Raw genomic sequence first — 20,922 nt, 5'->3', positions numbered from 1 at the left:
ATATGAGTCACTGGTTTGGCCTACTTATCGTGTATAAGTGCTTTTCATGTTTGTTATGTGGTATGAGACTCACCATTCTAACTTATTAATATCTTATATTAATACTTTGGGAACAAATATGATTACAATCTTTCTGGATAAGTCATGTCCTTTGTGAAGTATTATCAATTGTGAACCGGTTTATGATACTTTGTGCTAGAAATACTGTCACTCATTTTTTTAACAACTTAAGAATAGAATTTCTAATAAAATATTAATAGACCTTTTCAATTACACATAAATAGTTTATGTAAACAAAAAAGTGAAAATACATTTTTATTATTAAAATTGTATACAAAATATATATAAAATAATATGCTCTATGGCATACTACTAACAATCTCCCACTAGCACTAGAGCCATTCATTACAATATCTCAGACCCATCTTATCAAAATGTCAGTCTAACTGAGCTTGTGACATAAGAGTAAACTCCATGTGCTTGTCATATGCGTCACTGGTTCGGCCTATTTATCGTGTATGAATGCTTATCATGTTTTATTATGTGGCATGAGACTCACCATTTTAACTTATTAATATCTCATATTAATACATTGGAAACAAATATGATTACAATCTTTCTGGATAAGTCATGTCCTTTGTGAAGTATCCTCGATTGTGAACCAGTTTATGATACTTTGTGCTAGAAATACTCACTCATATTCTTAACAACTTAATAATAGAATTTCTAACAAAATATCAACGGACCTTTTCAATTACACATAAATAGTTTATGTAAACAGAAAAGTGAAAATGTCTTTTTATTAATAAAATTATATACAAGATACAAATAAAAATGATATGCTTTATGGCATACAACTAACAAAAATTGTTTACAATAGTTAAAACTATGGAACAAAAATTTTTATAATGGTAAAAATTTAAGGACGAAATTATTTATCGCTAATGGAAAAAATTGAAAGAGATAGATAAAGAAATAAAAATATATGATAAAATCTAAAATTATGAACTAACTAATATATTTTTTAAAATATAAATACTAAATTATTAATTTTATTATTTATTTATTTCAAGAAAAATAACTTGTTTATAAAAAGGAAAACTTAAAAAAAATTATTTTTTCTCATTAACAGCACTTTAATAATGATAAGTTTTCTACAATTTAATTTGATATAAAAAGATATACAATGTCTATAAATCAATAAATGTATATAATTTATGTTTATTGTCAAGTTAAACCATCATTCATTCATAAAGAGATGATAAAAAAAGTCAAATGTTATAAACAATATTAAAATTTTACGTATTTTTATAATTATAATTATTTTTTTTATTTTAATATAATTTGAAAGTTTACTATTTATTATGATCCGATTAAAATTAGGGATTTAAGCGCATTGATGTGAAAAAAAATCACTTTTTAATATGTTTGTTAATGACGTAATAAGTAATATATAGAGGTGTGCAAACGATCGGTTCAGTTCCGAACCTAATCGAACCAATAAAATCGAAAATCAAAAATAAAAAACTTTAAAAATCGAACCAAACTGATTAATAAGAGAAAATCGAACCGAATCAAACCGATAAATATCGGTTTGGTTCGGTTCGATTTTAAACCTATCAAACCAAAATTTATAAAATTTCATATTTTTAACATTAAATATAAATAATAAAAAACATAAAAACAAAAAAAAATTAGAAATCAAAACTCAAAAATCTTAAGGTTCGATTCGATTTTCTTTGATTTTGATTTGGTTTGATTTCAATTCGATTTAATTCAGTTTGATTTTCTTTGATTTCCTATATATATTAATAATTTCTGATCGGTTCGTTTTTTTTATTTTTTTGGAAATAACCGAACCGAATCGATTAATCGAAATTATCAAAATTATAAACCAAACCGAACCTATTGAATTTTAAAACTGAACCGATTGAACTGAATTGAATCGATTCGTTTCGATTTTTCGGTTTAAACCGAAAACTGCTCTTCCCTAGTAATATAGTAGAAACTTTTATATTTTTACTGACATAGTAAAAATATTATTATTTTACATATCGTTGTCGCTGATGTGATATAACTTTAATAATTAAAAAAATTTAAAATTTTTCAATTTTTATTAATTATAGGTAATTTTATAAATTTATTTCATTTATAATTAATTGACTAATTTTAATTTAATTTAGTCAAAAATTAATATTTTATTATCTAATAAATTTATATAAAAAATAAATATTTATGCTACTTAATATAATAAAAAAAAAATTTTCCTCTCTCTCCCCTCTTGTATTATTTATTTATTTAAAAATTAAAAATTCATGTAAAAAAATATCAATAATAATAATATTTATCATTTTGGCAGCAATAATAATAATATTTATCATTTTGGCAGCAATAATAATAATAATAATAATAATAATAATTTTATTCTATTATGAGAGCAAGTTTACAACACATCTTTAAAATTTAATATAAATAGTATTTAAATTAATAATAAAAACTTAAAAATTGATTAAAAAAATTGCATAAAAAGAATCATATAACTAATCATTGACATTAGGTAAAAATAACTCAATAAGCTAGTATATTCTCAACATACTTTCGGCTTATGATATTTATATTATATTAACTGATTGGAGTTAATTAATATTAGAGTTGAAAATTTAAATTTAAAATTTTAATAAATATTAGGTTATTGTTAGCATTCAATAGGGATAAAATATTATATTATCCATTCATGGTAAAACATTACAAGAAAAAAAACAAAGGTAGGCCAAATATAAAGGGACAAACAGCTACGTAGTTAGGCAAAAATGATTTCACGGAAGTTACTTTCCCTTAATTGGAAAAATGTTTTCGTTTTAAAAAAATTTTATTATACTCTTAAATAATAGAAATTGCGAAAGATATTTCTGAAAGACAATTTTCTGCAAAATAAATATAAGCTAAAATAATAATTTTTTTCCAAACAAATTCGTAAAAAGAATGAACAAGTGGGTCTACGCCGTACGGGCGTCAGTAAACGAAGAAAAGCCTACGCTTTCCACAAGAGAAAGTTCCGAGAACCAGCCAAGGTCATTTCCACTTTCACTTGCTACCCAACAAACATCTCTATCTCACTCCGCTAATGGACTTCTCCGCCCACTGATTCCACGCTTATGTATCACTCAGCATAGAAGAAATGTTAATGAAATTCGGCTCTTGCTAAGGTAGGTATGGTTATTTTCTTGGCGCTAATAAATTGCTGCGGAGGATTTGATTTATTCTTCTTAACTTGTAATTTAACTCTCTACAAGAAAATTCAATCAAAAGTAATAACACAGGGCTTTATCAAGCCTACAATATTAATTATAATATCTATTCAGGACCTACAAAAAATTTAATATAGATCTAACATTTTAAATTCCAGCTCAAGTTTTTAATTTCTCTGTAGTCTAATTAATTATTTTTAATACTTTAAACATTATAAAAATATTCTTAGAGTTCCTCTATGTCGTAATTATATTAATTAAAGTCATTTTACTTAATTTTATTAAGTTAGGAATATTTTACGAATTTAACTTGTTAGTTTAAATCCGGACACAAACTACACAACTTGAGTTAGGAACTACCTTTACAAATTTTGCCACTTGAAACGCATCCGGAACGTCTGAAAACACTTGAAAAGATTGCAAATACTATAAATTCATAAATCATTAATAATTATATTTAATTTATGTACATCTAGATTGTTCGATGATCGCCTTTTTCAAATGATGTCCGATAGAGTGAGCTTGGTCTCATCTTAAAGGTTTCGTTGCTCTGAATTCATTGGTGGTCTCTGATTGTCGATCTGACAGTCGGATTGGCAGAAATCAGCTCCAAAATTTTTGCTTCTCTCTCCTAGATTCGCTGAATTACGATGACAATAGAGAGCGGGGTTGGTTGGATCTGGTAGCCTAGAGGAAAAGGAGTTGAACGTCAGTGATTTGGCTCTGATTCGATGTCGAAATCGCCAGAAAAATAGTGAAAAACTTTTTGCCCTCCTCTTGCGTGTTTCACCAAAAAAATGCGCTAATCGCCACTGCTCACTGCCCGATGAGCCTACGCCGATATTGCTGATGATCACCGAAGCTTCATCGGCAGTCACCAGCAGCTGGTCTGGCCGTAGGGACAGTGAACGGAGAGAGAGAGGGAGAGATGCGGGGGGGAAGAGAGAGAGATGCTTGAGAGGGGAAGGGGGGGGGGGGAGTTGCTACTGCATTTTTTCAAAATTCATTTTTTTTTTCTAGGGTATTACACGTGGCATAATTTTAATAATTAAAAATTATAGCTAATTTTATAAGTTTTAGTTATAGTCAATTGACTAATTTTAATATAATTTGATCAAAAATTAATATTTTATTACCTAATAAAATTATTAAAAATGAATATTTATGTTACTTAATATAATAAAAATATTATCAAAATACTTTTAGTTTATGGCACTTATAACTGGTTGGAGTTAGGTCTCTGTTATTAATTTAAGTTTTTAGTATGGTGATAGATACTCAATTCTATAATTAGTATTAGAGCTGAGAATTTAAATTTAAATTCCTAATAGGTATTAGGTGATTGTTAGCGTTAAAAAGAGATAAAACATTGTATATTATCCATTCAAAGTAAAACATTACATATTAAAAGATAAGAAAAAAAAAAGTTAGGTCAAATGTAAAGGGGCAAACAGCTACGTAGTTAGGCAAAAATGATCTCACCCTTAATTGGAAAAATGTTTTCGCTATAAAAATTTTTTTGTTCTCTTAAATAATAGAAATGGCGAAAGATATCTCTGAAAGATAATTTTCTGCAAAATAAATATAAGCTAAAGTAATAATTTTTTCCAAACAAATACGTAAAAAGAATGAACAAGTGGGTCTACGCCGTAATTGTGTCAGTAAACGAAGAAAAGCTTACGCTTTCCACAAGAGAAAGTTCCAAGAACCAGCCAAGGTCATATCCACTTTCACTTGCTACCCAACAAACATCTCCATCTCACTCCGCTAGTGGACTTCTCCGCCCACTGATTCCGCTTTATCTATCACTCTGCATCGAAGAAAAGTTAATGAAACTCGGCTCTTGCTAAGGTACGTATGGTTAATTTCTTGGCCCTAATAAATGCTGCAGAGGATTTGATTTATTCTTCTTAACTTGCAGTCTAAAAATGTAGTTTTTCAAGTATATGGAGTGAGTTCTGATGTGGAATTTGTACAGTTACAGGTCTTTTAGCTGGAAAAGTGAGAAATGTCCCCCCTTGAGCTGCGAATTTTTTCAGTTTAATTGTTGCCATTTTCCAGAACAACAGGAAAATGAAAAAAAAAAAAGTTTATAAATATCTGATGTCAGGCTTTTTTTTTAAGGTCAGAATTTTTTTAAAGTTTATTCATTGCCTGCCGACGCAAATATGAAATTACAGGGAGCTAACTTTAATTTCATCGAATATCCTAATCCTTCTGAAATTCTCTAACTTCGGGGGAGATTTTGAAATGACATTTGAAGTTATATGTTATGACATCTGATAACTATGAAAAATTGACAAAAAATGGCAAAATGTCGATTGACAACACGTAGAGTATTTTGGGTAGCCGATCCGACTTGGGACAGATTTGGATTAAAAAAAAAAAACAAAAATCTGAATAGAGTTTGTGATGGGTTGGGACGTTGAAAAAACATTTCGGGTTGGGTTTTGTGATTTTCGTGGGTTTGCTTATTTTCAACCCCGTATTCTTCAATTGTGTCCATTTCTTGTATGTAAATTCGTTGTTAATTCATGCACTCATGAAGTCATATTTGAATTGTGTTATTCATGTACTTTCTTAGAACTTCCCAAAGCCTATGGTATCGCCCATATTTTCTTTCTAACACCAATTTTTTTTTTCTTTCCCAAAGTAAAATAAATAAATAAATAAAACTTAAAAATTAAAAATTAAAAACTAAAATTTCAGTTGCTTCTTCAATAAATCAGTACTTCATTAGGCTTTACCATCCTATCTGCATTCAAGTTGTTAATTTGAGGGGGCACTGTGTGGTTAAGATTGTAGTTCACATGGTTGGCTTGGGTTATCATGGTGTTGATTGTACTTCCATTTGCTTCTGTTTGATGTACTGAATTGTTTCATATTCAATGGTTATGGCAGAGCATCTTTAGATTGTGGAATTGATGGGTGGAATACTTTCAAAACGAGCAAGTTCACGTCAGGCGTCAAGTTCACATTCATGGAGCTATCCACAGTCATCATATGTGCAACCAAATCAAGAATTTATACCATGCCAACAGTATACATATGCACCTCCAAGTTATGGTGGTCGAGCCCCAGATTCTGGGAGGAGGTTGGATAGAAAGTACTCAAAGATAGATGATAATTACAATAGTCTGGAGCAGGTGAATTGTTGATGCCAAAGAAGTTGCCATAGGAAAATTTAGTTTGTGTTTTGATCAATGAGCACTCTTATCAGGAGTCAGGGATTTTATGGGCTAGTTAAAAATGAGAATGGACTGTACTTTTGAGAAACCAGCCGAAATTTGAGATCAAATATAGAACCAAAATAGATAAACCTAGCTTGAAGCTAGGGTTCTTTTGAATAATGACCAGGTGTTTTTCGGTATCACACCAAAGAAAAGGATGCATCATACATACGCTTAAGTAGGGTTTCTCACCCTGCGTGAGTCTATGGTTAGGTTATTTGAGGGTTTTATATGAAAGGGTTACGCCAAACTGCTTAGTAGATAACTGAAGTACTTTAGAGTTGAGTACACTTAGGAACTAACTTCCTTCCCATTAGAAAGGCTGCTGAATCAGCAGCTTAGTAATTCTCTAAGAACAAAACAAACCTTATCCAACGAAATTCTACCTTCAGTTAGTCAAGCTTTTAATCAAACTTTCCTTTAAAATTAAGTCAACATTCCATTTGTCTTCTTGCTTCTACATTAGATTTAGATATTGATTGTTATTTCTCTGTACATCAAATGGTATAGTTGCAGAGGACCAGAATGGAGCCAATTTTGTTGAAAAGTGCTTTAGGATTTGATTCAATTGGAAGAAACATTTTGTTGTTTTGGATTTTGAAGCTTTTGTGACGTTTTTATGCTTTCTAAATGGAGGAGAAACTCTAGTTGAGCCATAAATGTTACAGTTTTCTTGAAAATAATCAAATATGTAGGTGATAATGTGGAAAATTAACAGGGATCACTTCCTTTTTTACCATAAACAAAGCTTTGTCTTATATTCAATTTTTCATCACAGGTTACTAATGCCCTGGCACAGTCAGGTTTGGAGTCTTCAAATCTCATTGTGGGTATTGATTTCACAAAGAGCAATGAGTGGACAGGTTTGGCCTTATCTGGATGTATATTTGTTGTTCACTCCAGGAATATACTTAAGCTTTCTTAACCTGCTTCAATATTAGGTGCAAGGTCATTTAACCGAAGAAGCCTGCATCATATTGGAGATGATCAGAATCCTTATGAACAAGCAATATCTATCATAGGAAAAACATTGTCTTCTTTTGATGAGGATAACTTAATTCCCTGTTTTGGATTTGGAGATGGTATTTCTCTGAACAGGTGCTGTATTGCCATTTTAAAATTTTATTTTTGACTGCATATTAATGTGATATATAAATTGGCAGCCTCAACACATGATCAAGAAGTTTTCAGTTTTTATCCGGATGAGAGCTTTTGTAATGGATTTGAGGAAGTGTTAAGACGATATAGAGAATTGGTTCCTCATCTACGACTTGCAGGTTCCAATTTGAATCAATCTTTCTTTTTCTTGTTTGTTTTTTTTTTTTCCTCAGTTGTTCTTCTCCTAATTGATTTTTCACCCCCATCTTTCTTTCCAGGGCCAACATCATTTGCTCCTATCATTGAAATGGCCATTACTATTGTTGAGCAAAGTGGTGGACAATACCATGTTTTGGTGATAATAGCTGATGGGCAGGTAATTTTTCTGCTCTATATACAATCAACTAATGTGATTTTGCCTTCTAGCGGTCCAAATAGTTGGACGGTTTTTGAATGATGAAAGCATGATAACTTTAGACAATTTTAAAATCTTTTGAAGTTTTTTGTTTCAATTTCATTGCATTTTCAAATTGTAGAAAAGCAATCAGTTTAGTTCTAGTGGCTATTAAAGCTAGATAGAAACACTGAATTCAGAATTTTGCCTAAATACATCACTTTGCTGAACTTGAATTTTCCTGCAAAATGCAATTTTTAACGCAAGTTGTGTTTGAAATTATGTTGTGATGCAGTAATCTTGCTACTGATCAAACATACTGAAGTAAATTAAATAAATGAAAATGTGGTTGAAATAACAATCCAGAGTTTCTTGGCCAGTTGAGTTCTGGATGTCTGATTATTTGTTGACTTGCGCAGATAGTGCTGCTGCTGGTCTGACAAAAAATCCTATGAACATATTAGTAACTCAACAGAGTTTTCATGATTGAAGAAATATTGGTATTTCAAGCAAAATTAGAAAGAAAATTGAGATCTCTCATAATTACTTGCTTGGATAGCTGGAACTACTACAAAGACTACTGATAATTTGTTCTAAACTCCATTATTTATTGCAAAATATTGGTACAACAATGGAAAATTACTGTCATAGTTTAAGCAATCGTGGGTTGTCATAGGTGACTAGAAGTGTTGATACTCAGTATGGCCAACTAAGCCCACAGGAAAAGAGAACTGTTGAAGCAATTGTTAAAGCAAGGTAAAATGTTTTATGCTTGTTTCAAAAAGCAATATTTTCTCTGCTAAAACAATTTTCGATGTGTTTGTCAATTTGCAGTGAGTACCCTCTGTCAATTATATTAGTTGGGGTTGGAGATGGACCATGGGATATGATGAAGGAATTTGATGACAACATCCCTGCTCGTGCATTTGACAATTTCCAGGCAAGTGGGTTTTATCTTTTCATTTACTTGGGACTAGCATGGTTCGATATCTTGTTTTAGGTTGATGCTAAGTTCAGAAATGTACCTTTGTAGTTCGTGAATTTTACGGAAATAATGTCAAAGAACATGGACCGTTCTAGAAAAGAAGCAGAGTTTGCCCTTGCAGCCTTGATGGAGATACCTTCTCAGTATAAAGCAACAATAGAGCTCAATCTATTGGGGTAATGATTTAACTTCCTGATATGGATCACAAGGTTTTACCATTTGCTGACAGATACTGTTAAAAATATTGATCACGAGGTTTCTCCCTGTCTTTTTTACTTCTTATTTTGTCTTTTTTCCCCAGTTCTACTAGAGGGAAGGCTATAGATAGGGTTTCCCTTCCCCCTCCTCAGTATGGTGCAGCTTCATTCAGCAACTCGAAACCTTCACAATCTAGCAGTTTTCACTCAAAACCTTCACGATCAAGCAGTTTTCATTCAAATGCACCATCTTCTGGTAGATATGATGCAGCCAGTACAGCACCTCCTGCAAACTCTGCTTCTGATAGTCATGTACTTCACAGCTTTCTACTTCTTGCTGCTGAATTACATATTTTTCTTTTTGTTCCTAACTTTTTTTTCTTCACTGGTTATAGTCCTAATGTAGTTAATTTGTCTTGAGAGAAGAGTAAACTATAGTAATCTCTGGTCAGCATAACGAATTTTGTAATTTTCTTTGATATGCCTTCAACAGCTTTGTCCTATTTGCCTTGCCAATGCAAAGGATATGGCCTTTGGTTGCGGACATCAGGTAATGTAGTCATACACAATTGTTCATTCTCTCAGCATGAATGTAGGAATTATGCCTATATTAAACATTATTCAATTGCAGACATGCTGTGAATGTGGACAAGACCTCCAGTTATGCCCTATCTGCCGAAGCATCATTCACACCAGGATAAAGCTCTATTAAAATGTGTGCGCATTCATCGTAGAAATAAAGAGCATCAATCAGATGCACCACACTGGCTTAGTGTTGAATTAAAGACGGCAAATCTTTGATCTTTTCAGACAGAAGGGTCTAATAAAGTCATATGATTGCCTTTATCCTAGAAATAATGAGCATCAATCAGTGGTGCCGCACTGGCTTGTTCCTGGATCAAAGGTAACAAGTCTTTGATCTCTCCAGATGGAAGGGTACTCACCCAGATCTTGTTGTATAAAGTGATTATCATCACACATTATTAAATATGGAATATATGGAAGGACAGGGTATGCTACTGGTACTGGCTTCCATCAATGGCGCAATACTGGCGTTAACAGTAGATTCAGCGTTTGTTGCTGTTCAGTGTTTGCATTTGCTCGGTCAATTTTCTGTGAATGTATGTCTATATATATGGTTTCTTGCTTGTAACTGTTCTACATGCTTGTTAATGCACGTGTCTTGCGTGGACTAGTTGCTTATTGTGTTCTTGAAACTGCAGATAACTCGGGTCACACGTTAGAGCAAAATGATTGAGAATGTTCTCGAGTAAAATTTGTCTAGCAATAGGATTAATTGGGTTATATTGTGATCATTAGAAGTAATGCATATTTTACATGTGGATTGGGAAATTGAATTCCATGGAAGAAAAAGGAATCAAGTATGGAGAAAGCAGAGCCGCTCGCATTATGATTGGAAGAGATATTTAGTCGATGTTGTCAACATTACCACCATTAACAATCGTACCAAACAATTCCAGCTCTTAAGTACAATATGCTAGTTTTTAGTACACTTGTCGCTTCCATTAAAAAGCGAAAAAGAAAGAAATTGCAAGACCAACTCCGTGAACATAAAGAAAAGCAAATCCACCATATTTTTTTCATAAGCCCATTTCTACTTAATTTCTTTCATGCACCCCCCTCTGATATCATGGCAGCTGCCAGATTTTCATATCACAAACTGAGGCGTGGAGGATTCTTGGAAGATGAGGACGCTCATGAGGAAGAGAGAGCTTTTAGAAGGATAAGAAACTTTTCCAGGCTCGGGGTCAGGGGTTTCAGCATTAACAGGAGGCGTGTGAAGCTTCGAATCCCAGGGCTGAGGAGGTTCTTGAGGAAAAGATCAAGGTTTATATCAAGGGTTAAAGTATCTTGGGATAAAGCTTTGGAGAGGCTGAAGAGTGGCCAAGCTCACATGCACGATCTTTTTAGAGGAAATTTTCTTGTCATGCAGGTCTGTCCTACTCCTTTCAAATGTGGTGATCAGAGACCTTACCCTCATAGCTTGCCTGCTTCAAGATGTACTCTGGGAAGATTTGCTTGATCTAAACTTATGTCTTGCAGTAGTTCCATTGTTATGCCTGGGAGCATAATCAAGAAGCTAAGCCAAGGAAAAAGAAGCTAGAAAGAAGCTAGAGATGTTGATTAGTTGCATTAGTTAGTTTGCTTCTCAATATCAGTTACTCATATAGCTGATAAATAAGAGAATTGAATTGTAATTGAGGTAATCAAGATTAATGAATTCTCACTCTCTCCCTATCTCTCTCTCTCTCTCTCTCTCTCTCTCTCTCTCTCTCTCTCTCTCCTTCTACTTTTTCCTTTTCTCCTTCTTCCCTTTATTTTTTTTTCTCCCCCAAGGGCTGAGCATGGTAAAGACCCTGGAGGGCCATATAATATATTATAATATTATATAATTATTTTTAATATATTCTTACTTATTTTTTTGAAATATATATTCTTACTGATTGGCCCTCTAAAATAAGTAAAAGAAAATATTATTATTGTGACTTAGTAGCCTGTGTTTAAATTTTTATTTTTAATATTTCTATTATTACATAATATGTGGAAATAATATAAAAATTACAATTGAAATGAATGCACTCTATTTGATTATAAAATTAAAATTTTCTAAGAGATTAGTAATATTTTGATTTTTTTATTAATTAATTTAAACTTTATTCATTAGAAAATTTGTAAATTCTTTATTGTAATAGAATTATATGTACAATAAAATTTTGCATATCACTATAATTATATTATATTTCTTATTTAGCTCCTTTAAACATAATATTTTAGCTTTATATATTATGTATTGAGCTCATAATAACTAAGTTTTTTTATTAAATAAATGTTTTTTTTTTTTTTTTAAATGAAAGGAGGTTGAAAAGTACCATAGTTGAACCTTAACTCAGTTATTACACGCAAGAAGTTTGCCTGCTAACAGAAAAAGCATAAGGATGCCTTGTTGGATATGAACATGTACTTGTATTAATTATGGTTAGCTACAAGTGGAGCTACGTGAACTAGAGGAGGTCATGGCTTCCAACAACTTGCTTAGGAAGAAGTTTTTGGAAGTAAGAAATAATTTTTTAAAATATTATATTTATTTGGAAAGATTTTTTTTTTTTAAAGAAAATAAAGTTTTTGTAAGTTTACATTTAAAATTCTTATTTTTTTAATTTATTAATGTCACGACCCAACCTATGGGCCGGACCGGCACTAGGACCTGGGCCAGCCTAAAGCCCCCGAGGCCCGTAGTAAGCCTAACTGTTCATTTACCCAATTCTAAGGCCCATTTGGGCCCAATTTCAAGAAAACAAGCGATGAGTCCGGCCATAAAAATGGACTTTCCAACGGGGAGTTTTCGACTCACCCGACCTGTAAACACAATAAATTCTCAAATGGGGAGCTCAGCTCACCCTCCACATACTCATCAACATAATAACAAATAGGAGCTCAGCTCCCTTATACAATCCATCAAAACAGACATAGAATATTAAGTTTACAGGTCCAACATGATAATAATATTACAGACCAAATTCAAATAATTACTGCTAACACATGCGGAAATTCTAGAAGTAAATAAAATTACACAAATATTGATAAACAACCTGCGAAGTAGAAAAGCAGGTTAACCCAGAATAAAATATCCTCCTGTGGCCTGTAAAAATTTTTGAACAGGAGTGGCGTTCGACTCGAGAGTAAAATATCAATTTTAACCATAATCTCTATAACTATCTAAAACTAATGCACCCTGTAGAGTGAAATGCAACATCAACATCATTTTCATATCATAACATCAAAAAGGTAATTTGGAGCACTCACGCACCCTGTAGCATCAATCATAACATATGGGAGCTGATCCCCTATACAGCTCTCTTAAATCCAACCTGGTGCCAGCGAATTACTCAAGCTCGGACTTCCACTTAATAACCAAATCGAGGTCCCAATTACTCAAGCCGTGACTACCCCTCGAAGGATCGGGTCCCGGCCAATTACTCAAGCGTGACTACCCGTCCTATCCATAGTCCACACCACATAACACGCACGCGCCGCATACGCTGCTGCTCCAAATTACCGCAACAACATCCATGGCACATCAACAGTTATGAATGCAACATAAATCGTGCCTAGAGTTTAACTACATAAATATATGCATATAAGTGATGCATGGGCATGCTTGAACATATAATAATATCGAAATTACGATTAAAATTAATATTCTACTCACAGACTTGACGATGGTCACCGTATGGGCGGAGGAAGAAAGGCATCGCTCACGACAATTTTATTACAATCATTTAATAAATTTGACTCAATACAAACAAAGAAAAAGACCAATACGTCCTAAGTCGTGCGCAAAATCCGTGAGTCTCCCTATACCTAGGACCTACCCAACTTTGCAAAATGGCTCAAAACACACTTCTATATTCACAATCCATATATCCACAGTTCAATCATATCACACAGCCCCTCCTGGGCCCATCAAATCAGTCATCCATCACAATACGCAAAATTTCAATTTAGTCCTTGTTATTGATCATTTTTGCAAAAACTGCCCAAACAAGCTCTAAAAATTATAAAACTTTGCCCCGCGGTCCTTAGCAATATTACTAAGCTATTGCAAAAAGAATCGTAATTTTCTAAGCTACCACGAATATTTTATGGAATTTTAATCCTATTTAAGCACTAGAAAATTACGAAAAAGCAAGGTTTGGGTTTACCTTTGCCGATTCCGACTTCGGGGATGCACTCGGGACGTCTGACAATGGGGGGCTAGCCAAAACCTCGGTTCAATTCGGAGACTTTTTGATGCAGTGCATGCGGCGAATTTTGCGAACCGGTCAAGCGTAATTTCCGCGAATCGAGGATACCTACACGAAGCCCATAACACGGGGGTTAGTACATAAATTTTTCAGAATTTTCTAAGCTCATTTAATGCTCGGAAAAACACTGCGAAGTTCCGTGGGACCCATCGAAAAACGGTGTCGAAAAAATTCGAAATTTATGTCGTTGCGAAGCTCTCGACGAATGGAGCGTGCTGGTAGCCTCGGTTTTCTCGTGGGATTTACGGTTTTCGAGAAATCTAGCCCAAAAGTCGAAATGGGCTAAAATCTTCCCGAGCAAAAATCGGACAAACCGCTCGATGGATTTCGGCGTTCTCGGTGTCTACGGAAAGCTCTCACCGAGTAGATGATTTTAGACACAAGACTCGGTCCAATTGGTGGCCGAATCGGCCGAATTTGGCCGGGGAAGCTGAATCGACACGCGCGCAGGGGGGGCATTTCGCGCGCATTTTCGCCGTTTAGCGCGGCTCTGGCCGGGAGAGGGTTTGGCGGCGCCGATCGGGTGAGTGGGCGGTGGTGGCCGTGGTGAGGGTGGGGAGGAGAGAGAAAACGCAAGGAAGAGAGAAGGAGGAAGGAACGCGCGCGGGAGGAAGAAAAAGAGAAGAAGACCGGTCCGATTCGATCGGTCCGATCCGGTCCGGTTCTATTCGGCCGGTTCGATTCGAAATACAAAATTTTGAATTTTTACTCTGCCTCGGGACCGAAAACGAGGTCCAAAAATTCCGAAAAAATTCCATAAAACTCAGAAAAATACGTAGACTCCAAATATATTTTTAGTTTTGCCACGTGGTCTTTAAATTAATTTTTAAAAATCATCAAAGTTTATATTTTCGAAAAATCGAACCCGATTTTTAAAATCCGAAAAATCTCAAAAAAATTTCTAAAATTTAAATAAAATTAAAATACCAAAAATGCTCATAAATTTAAAATTTTGGGGTGTTACATTCTTCCCCCTTTACAGAAAATTCGTCCTCGAATTTTTTACACAAGGTAGAATAAAGCACATGATTATACATTGAACAGATAAGGGTACTTGCTACGCATGTCCCGTTCTGACTCCCAGGTGCACTCTTCTACTGACTGACTCCTCCACAAAACCTTAACCATAAGGATCTGTTTTGATCTCAGCTGTCTCACTTGGTAGTCCACTATGGTTACAGGCTGCTCCTCAAATGTCAAGTTCTCTTTTAGCTCTATCACATCCGGCTGCAGTACATGAGAAGGATCGGGAATGTATCTCCTGAGCATGGAGATGTGAAATACGGGATGAACGTGAGAGAGGTTGGGTGGTAGCTCCAACCGGTGAGCTCTTTGCTCCAACTCTATCGGAACCTCAAAAGGTCCGATATACCGAGGTGCCAACTTGCCCTTCTTTCCAAATCTCATGACTCCCTTCATTGGAGAAACCTTCAGAATACATAGTCGCCCTTGCAAACTCCACATCCCTCCCGTGCAGTGCATAACTCTTACGTCTCTTGAAAGCTATCCTCGATCGTTCCACGATTAAAGGAACTACCTCAAGTGTCTTGCACTAGGTCTACATCATGCACCTTCGCTTCCCCATTTCTGTCCAACAGAGAGACCTACACTTTCTTCCATATAATGCCTCATAGGGTGCCATCCCTATCTTTGGAGTGGTAACTGTTGTTGTAGGCAAACTCCACCAAAGCTAGCTGCTCATCCCATTGACCTTCAAAATCTAAGACACTCATGCGAAGCATGTCTTCCAGTGTTTGGATTGTCCTTTCGGACTGTCCGTCTGTCTGAGGGTGGAAAGGCATCTTGAAGTTCAATCGTGTGCCAAGTGCCTCCTGCAACTTTCTCCAAAACCAGAAGTGAATCGGGGCCTCTGTCGGATATTATGGGCGGAACTCCATGCAATCGACTATTTCTCGAATGTAGAGCGGGCATCTTGTGCCCGCAGTATGTAGTCTTCTGAGTAAGAAGTGAGCTGATTTGGTCAAGCGGTCTACAATTACCCATATCGAATCATATCCTCGCGTGGTACGAGGCAACCCAGTCACAAAATCCATAGTGATCATTTCCACTTCCATTGCAGGATAGGGAGCTCTTGCGGCTTCACGATGGTCTCGGTGTTCAAACTTCACCTTCGACAAGTCAAGCACTTGGACACAAAGTCTGCTATGTCTCTCTTCATGCCATTCCACCAATAGCTATCTTTCACATCATGGTACATCTTGGTGGAACCTGGGTGGACACTGTACAGTGTGTAGTGTGCCTCTCGCATGATTTCATTCCTGAGGTTGTCTACATCGGGCACACATATCCTAGAACCTTGTACTAGGGCACCATCAATGGCAAATCCAAACTCACCACATGCACCTTGCTGTACTCTTTCTATGATCTTCATCAATTGTTGGTCTCTGTGCTGGGAAACTCTAACTCTGTCCCTCAAGTCCGCCTCAGAAAAGTGAGCCAACAAAACCCCCTCATCAGAAAGATAAAGGATTAAACCTTGATCCATCAACTCAAGTACCTCTGAATCAATGGTCTCTTCTCTCTTTGAAATGTGCGCCAAGCGCGGAAGATTTTTACGCTCAAGGCATCTGCCACAACATTGGCCTTTCCAGGGTGGTACTGGATGGTGCAATCATAGTCTTTCAGAAGCTCCATCCATCTCCTCTGTCTCAAGTTCAAGTCCCTCTGTTGGAAGATGTACTTCAAGCTCTTGTGGTCGGTGTATATCTCGCACACTTCACCATACAGATAGTGTCTCCAGATTTTTAGTGCAAAGATTACAGCCGCCATTTCCAAATCATGGGTGGGGTAGTTCTGCTCATGCCTCTTCAGCTGTCTTGAAGCATAAGCCACTACCTTTCCATTCTGCATCAAGACACACCCTAGGCCAACTCTGGAGGCGTCACAATACACGGTGTATCCTTCACCACTCACAGGTAGTGTCAACACGAGGCGTGGTTAGACACTCCTTAAGCTCGGAAACTCACCTCACAGTCATCTGTCCAAATGAATGGAACATTCTTCCTGGTCAACTTAGTTAGGGGAGCCGCTATCCTGGAGAAATCTTGTACAAAATGCCTATAGTAGCCAGCTAAACCCAGAAAACTTCGCACCTCAGTGACTGTTGTAGGCCTAAGCCAATCAGTTACAGCTTCAATTTTCTTGGGATCCACTTGAATGCCGTCACTAGAAACCACGTGTCCCAAGAATGAGATGCTTTCTAGCCAAAATTCACATTTTGAAAATTTGGCATATAGCTGGTGCTCCCTCAACGTCTGCAACACCATCCTCAAGTGCCACACGTGTTCTTCCTCGGTCCGAGAGTATACCAGAATGTCATCTATGAATACGATGACAAAACGGTCCAAAAATGGCTTGAACACCCTGTTCATCAAGTCCATGAAGGCTGCTGGTGCATTAGTGAGTCCAAAAGACATCACCAAGAACTCATAATGACCATATCTTGTCCTGAAAGCCGTTTTGGACACGTCCTCATTCCTGATTCTCAACTGATGGTAGCCTGATCGTAGGTCTATCTTGGAAAAGAATCTAGCTCCTTGGAGCTGATCAAACAGATCATCGATCCGAGGAAGTGGATACTTGTTCTCCACTGTCACCTTGTTCAGCTGTCTGTAGTTAATGCACAACCTCAATGACCCATCCTTCTTTCTTACAAATAGCACAGGAGCGCCCCAGGGTGAAGTGCTCGGGCGTATGAAACCCTTGTCCAAAAGCTCCTGTAGTTGCTCCTTTAACTCTTTCAATTCTGCTGGTGCCATCCTGTAAGGTGGCATGGATATGGGGTTTGTACCCGGAACAACATCAATACAAAACTCTATTTCCCTTCCTGGTGGCAACCACAGAAGCTCCTGCAGGAAGACATCCATAAATTCTCTGACAACAGGAACATTTCCCATGCTGACACCTTCTACAGATGTATCTCTCACCAATGCCAAATACCCTTGGCATCCACGCCTCAACATTTTTCTGGCACTAATTGCTGACACCAAGTTATATGGAGCTACGCTCCTGTCACCATCAAAGCTAAACTCTTCCACACCAGGTATGTGGAAATACACCTTTTTGTTCCTGCAGTCTAAAGTGGCATAGTGAGTTGCCAACCAATCCATCCCCAAAATTACATCAAAGTCCATTACTGGTAGAGGAACCAAGTCTGCTGGGAGGATCTTTCCATCCACTACTACTGGGCTACCCGGAAAAACCATATCTACATCTATGTTGTCACTAAGTGGGGTAGCTACTGATAAAGGGCACTCTAAAGTTGTAGGGTTTCTACCCAACCTCATGGCAAACACAGGGGAGACAAATGAGTGCGTAGCACCCGGATCTATCAAAACACGAGCCTCATAAGAACCGGAAGAATACACCAGCCACAACTGCATTTGAAGCTTGAGCATCCTGGTGGGTCAGGGTGAAAACTCGAGCTTGACCCCTACCCTGAGTGGCAGAACCCTGATACTGACTTCTACCTCCTGATCTGCCTCCAAATCCACGTCCCCCTTGTCCTCGGCCCTGTTGGCCACTGAACTGACTGCCTGCCATGTTGGAAGCACCCGGATACAATTGTCGAGGAACATTCGCAACAGAAACTTGTGACCCCATCTGTGGCTCACTGAACATGGGGCATTCTCTAGCAAAGTGACCTGGTTGGCCACACCGGAAGCATACTCCTGATCCCATCAAACAAGGTCCTGAATGTCCTCTTCCACACTATGCACAAGGTGCCAAGGAGGATCCTGAACTAGACCAGGCTGCTGTACCCAGGCGTGACCCGCTTTGGATCCGTGCCCGCTCAATCCTCGTGGTCTGTGTCTAAAACCACTTCTCTTGCTCCTACCCTTTCCTCTGTAATTACTCTGGCCACCACTATCCGGAGTACCCATTTGGGGAACACCTGAAGAACCCTCTGCTCTGTTTTTCTTTGCTCTTCCGCTGTCATCAACAGCATAGCTAATCTCAATCTGTCTGGCTCGATCAACCACCACATCAAAAGACTGATCAGACATCATGGCCAGGTTCGCATACCTCCTGTCAAGCCCCTTTAGGAATCTTTTCACCTTCATAGTCTCTGTAGATACTGCTGTAGGGGCATATCTGCTCAATTCCAGAAATTCTGTAGCATATTCATCTACAGACCTGCCATTCTGTCTTAAGGCCTCAAAGGCCCACTGTTTCTGATCTCTGAAGCTTTCTGGCACAAACCGATTAATGAACAGTTCCACAAACTGAGCCCATGTCAAACCCTCCATCCGGGGTAACACGTAGTCATTCATCCATTGTCTAGGCATAGGCCCCATGACATGCTGCATACACTCTATCAGTCTTCTATCAGTCAACTGTAATTACATTCTGCTGTCTCGCCGAGAATCCAAAAACCGATATGCATCGTCTGACACATCATAAGTACCAGGCACCAACTTCTTAAAATTTATGATCTGTTTGTAAGGTTCCCCTCTTGGTGCGGTGGACTGCTGCTGCTGTGGAGGGTGGACCATATACTGCGCCATCATGTCGATGGTTCTCTGCAGACCAGCTAGAGTAGCTGCCATGGGGTCCATGGGACCCTGTGCCATGAAAGACTGTTCCTGAACTGTGGGTAGCTGCTCTTCTACTTGAGCAGCTCTAGGCCTCCTACCCCGCCTCGTCGGGGTAGGCGCCTCATCCTGTGCCGACACCTCGTCAGGCACATCTGGTTCTGGTGTAGTGACAGCTCTCCTGCTTCTACGCATTTTCCTGAAATTCAGCAGCATTAGCCCACAAAATTCAAAACTGCACATTGCACAGCTCTATAGACTCATATTTACACACAATATATGAAGCAGAAACTAGAACCAAAGACGACAATGCAAGACGAATATGGACCCTATTTTTCCGCATGTGACTCCTATTAGACTTTTCCCAACACTTTAGACAACATTCCCTAAGAATCTGGAGCCTAAGCTCTGATACCACATCTGTCACGACCCAACCTATGGGCCGGACCTGCACTAGGACCTGGGCCAGCCTAAAGCCCCCGAGGCCCGTAGTAAGCCTAACTGTTCATTTACCCAATTCTAAGGCCCATTTGGGCCCAATTTCAAGAAAACAAACGGACAGAGTCCGGCCATAAAAATGGACTTTCCAACGGGGAGTTTTCGACTCACCCGACCTGTAAACACAATAAATTCTCAAATGGGGAGCTCAGCTCACCCTCCACATACTCATCAACATAATAACAAATGGGAGCTCAGCTCCCTCATACAATCCATCAAAACAGACATAGAATATTAAGTTTACAGGTCCAACATGATAATAATATTACAGACCAAATTCAAATAATTACTGCTAACACATGCGGAAATTCTAGAAGTAAATAAAATTACACAAATATTGATAAACAACCTGCGAAGTAGAAAAGCAGGTTAACCCAGAATAAAATATCCTCCTGTGGCCTGTAAAAATTTTTGAACAGGAGTGAGCGTTCGACTCAGAGAGTAAAATATCAATTTTAACCATAATCTCTATAACTATCTAAAACTAATGCACCCTGTAGAGTGAAATGCAACATCAACATCATTTTCATATCATAACATCAAAAAGGTAATTTGGAGCACTCACGCACCCTGTAGCATCAATCATAACATATGGGGCCGATCCCTATCGACTCTCTTAAATCCAACCCGTGCCGTAATTACTCAAGCTCGGACTTCCACTTAATAACCAAATCGAGGGTCCCAGCGAATTACTCAAGCCGTGACTACCCCTCGAAGGATCGGGTCCCAGCGAATTACTCAAGCCGTGACTACCCCGTTCTATCCATAGTCCACACCACAAAACACGCACGCCAACGCACGCACACTACTCCAAATTACCGCAACAACATCCATGGCACATCAACAGTTATGAATGCAACATAAATCGTGCCTAGAGTTTAACTACATAAA

At 37.2% G+C, this 20,922-nt stretch overlaps 1 protein-coding gene across 4 annotated transcripts; it reads left to right on the top strand.

The window, feature by feature from the left end:
• The first annotated feature begins 4,904 nt into the window (after positions 1 to 4,904).
• On the top strand, positions 4,905 to 10,347 carry LOC110672525 (E3 ubiquitin-protein ligase RGLG2). 4 transcript variants are annotated; one of them, XM_058139494.1, is made up of 13 exons: positions 4,908 to 5,099; positions 5,227 to 5,372; positions 6,150 to 6,394; positions 7,257 to 7,341; positions 7,420 to 7,560; positions 7,642 to 7,755; positions 7,855 to 7,952; positions 8,647 to 8,726; positions 8,805 to 8,910; positions 9,004 to 9,131; positions 9,257 to 9,464; positions 9,646 to 9,702; positions 9,784 to 10,347. In XM_058139494.1, the coding sequence occupies exons 3-13, from the start codon at positions 6,173 to 6,175 to the stop codon at positions 9,862 to 9,864; spliced, it is 1,320 nt and encodes a 439-aa protein (XP_057995477.1). In that variant the 5' UTR covers positions 4,908 to 5,099; positions 5,227 to 5,372; positions 6,150 to 6,172; the 3' UTR covers positions 9,865 to 10,347. The 4 variants fall into 4 exon arrangements, with proteins under 4 accessions (XP_057995475.1, XP_057995477.1, XP_021691016.1 ...); XM_021835324.2 differs by lacking the exon at positions 5,227 to 5,372; XM_058139492.1 differs by lacking the exon at positions 5,227 to 5,372 and having other exon boundaries at positions 4,905 to 5,099; positions 7,642 to 7,952.
• The last annotated feature ends 10,575 nt before the right edge of the window (positions 10,348 to 20,922 follow it).

This window comes from Hevea brasiliensis, chromosome 17 (assembly GCF_030052815.1).
Source record: "Hevea brasiliensis isolate MT/VB/25A 57/8 chromosome 17, ASM3005281v1, whole genome shotgun sequence".
Lineage (NCBI taxonomy): Eukaryota > Viridiplantae > Streptophyta > Magnoliopsida > Malpighiales > Euphorbiaceae > Hevea > Hevea brasiliensis.
This window is presented reverse-complemented; position numbering and strand designations above follow the sequence as displayed.

What these genes read in the sequence shown, in the direction of transcription:
- LOC110672525 (XM_058139492.1), top strand. Translation starts at nt 6,173, where the DNA reads ATGGGTGGAATACTTTCAAAACGAGCAAGTTCACGTCAGGCGTCAAGT. An exon ending in ATTACAATAGTCTGGAGCAG is followed by an intron (nt 6,395 to 7,256) that starts GTGAATTGTTGA and finishes TTTTCATCACAG; the next exon opens with GTTACTAATGCCCTGGCACA. An exon ending in TGATAATAGCTGATGGGCAG is followed by an intron (nt 7,953 to 8,646) that starts GTAATTTTTCTG and finishes GGGTTGTCATAG; the next exon opens with GTGACTAGAAGTGTTGATAC.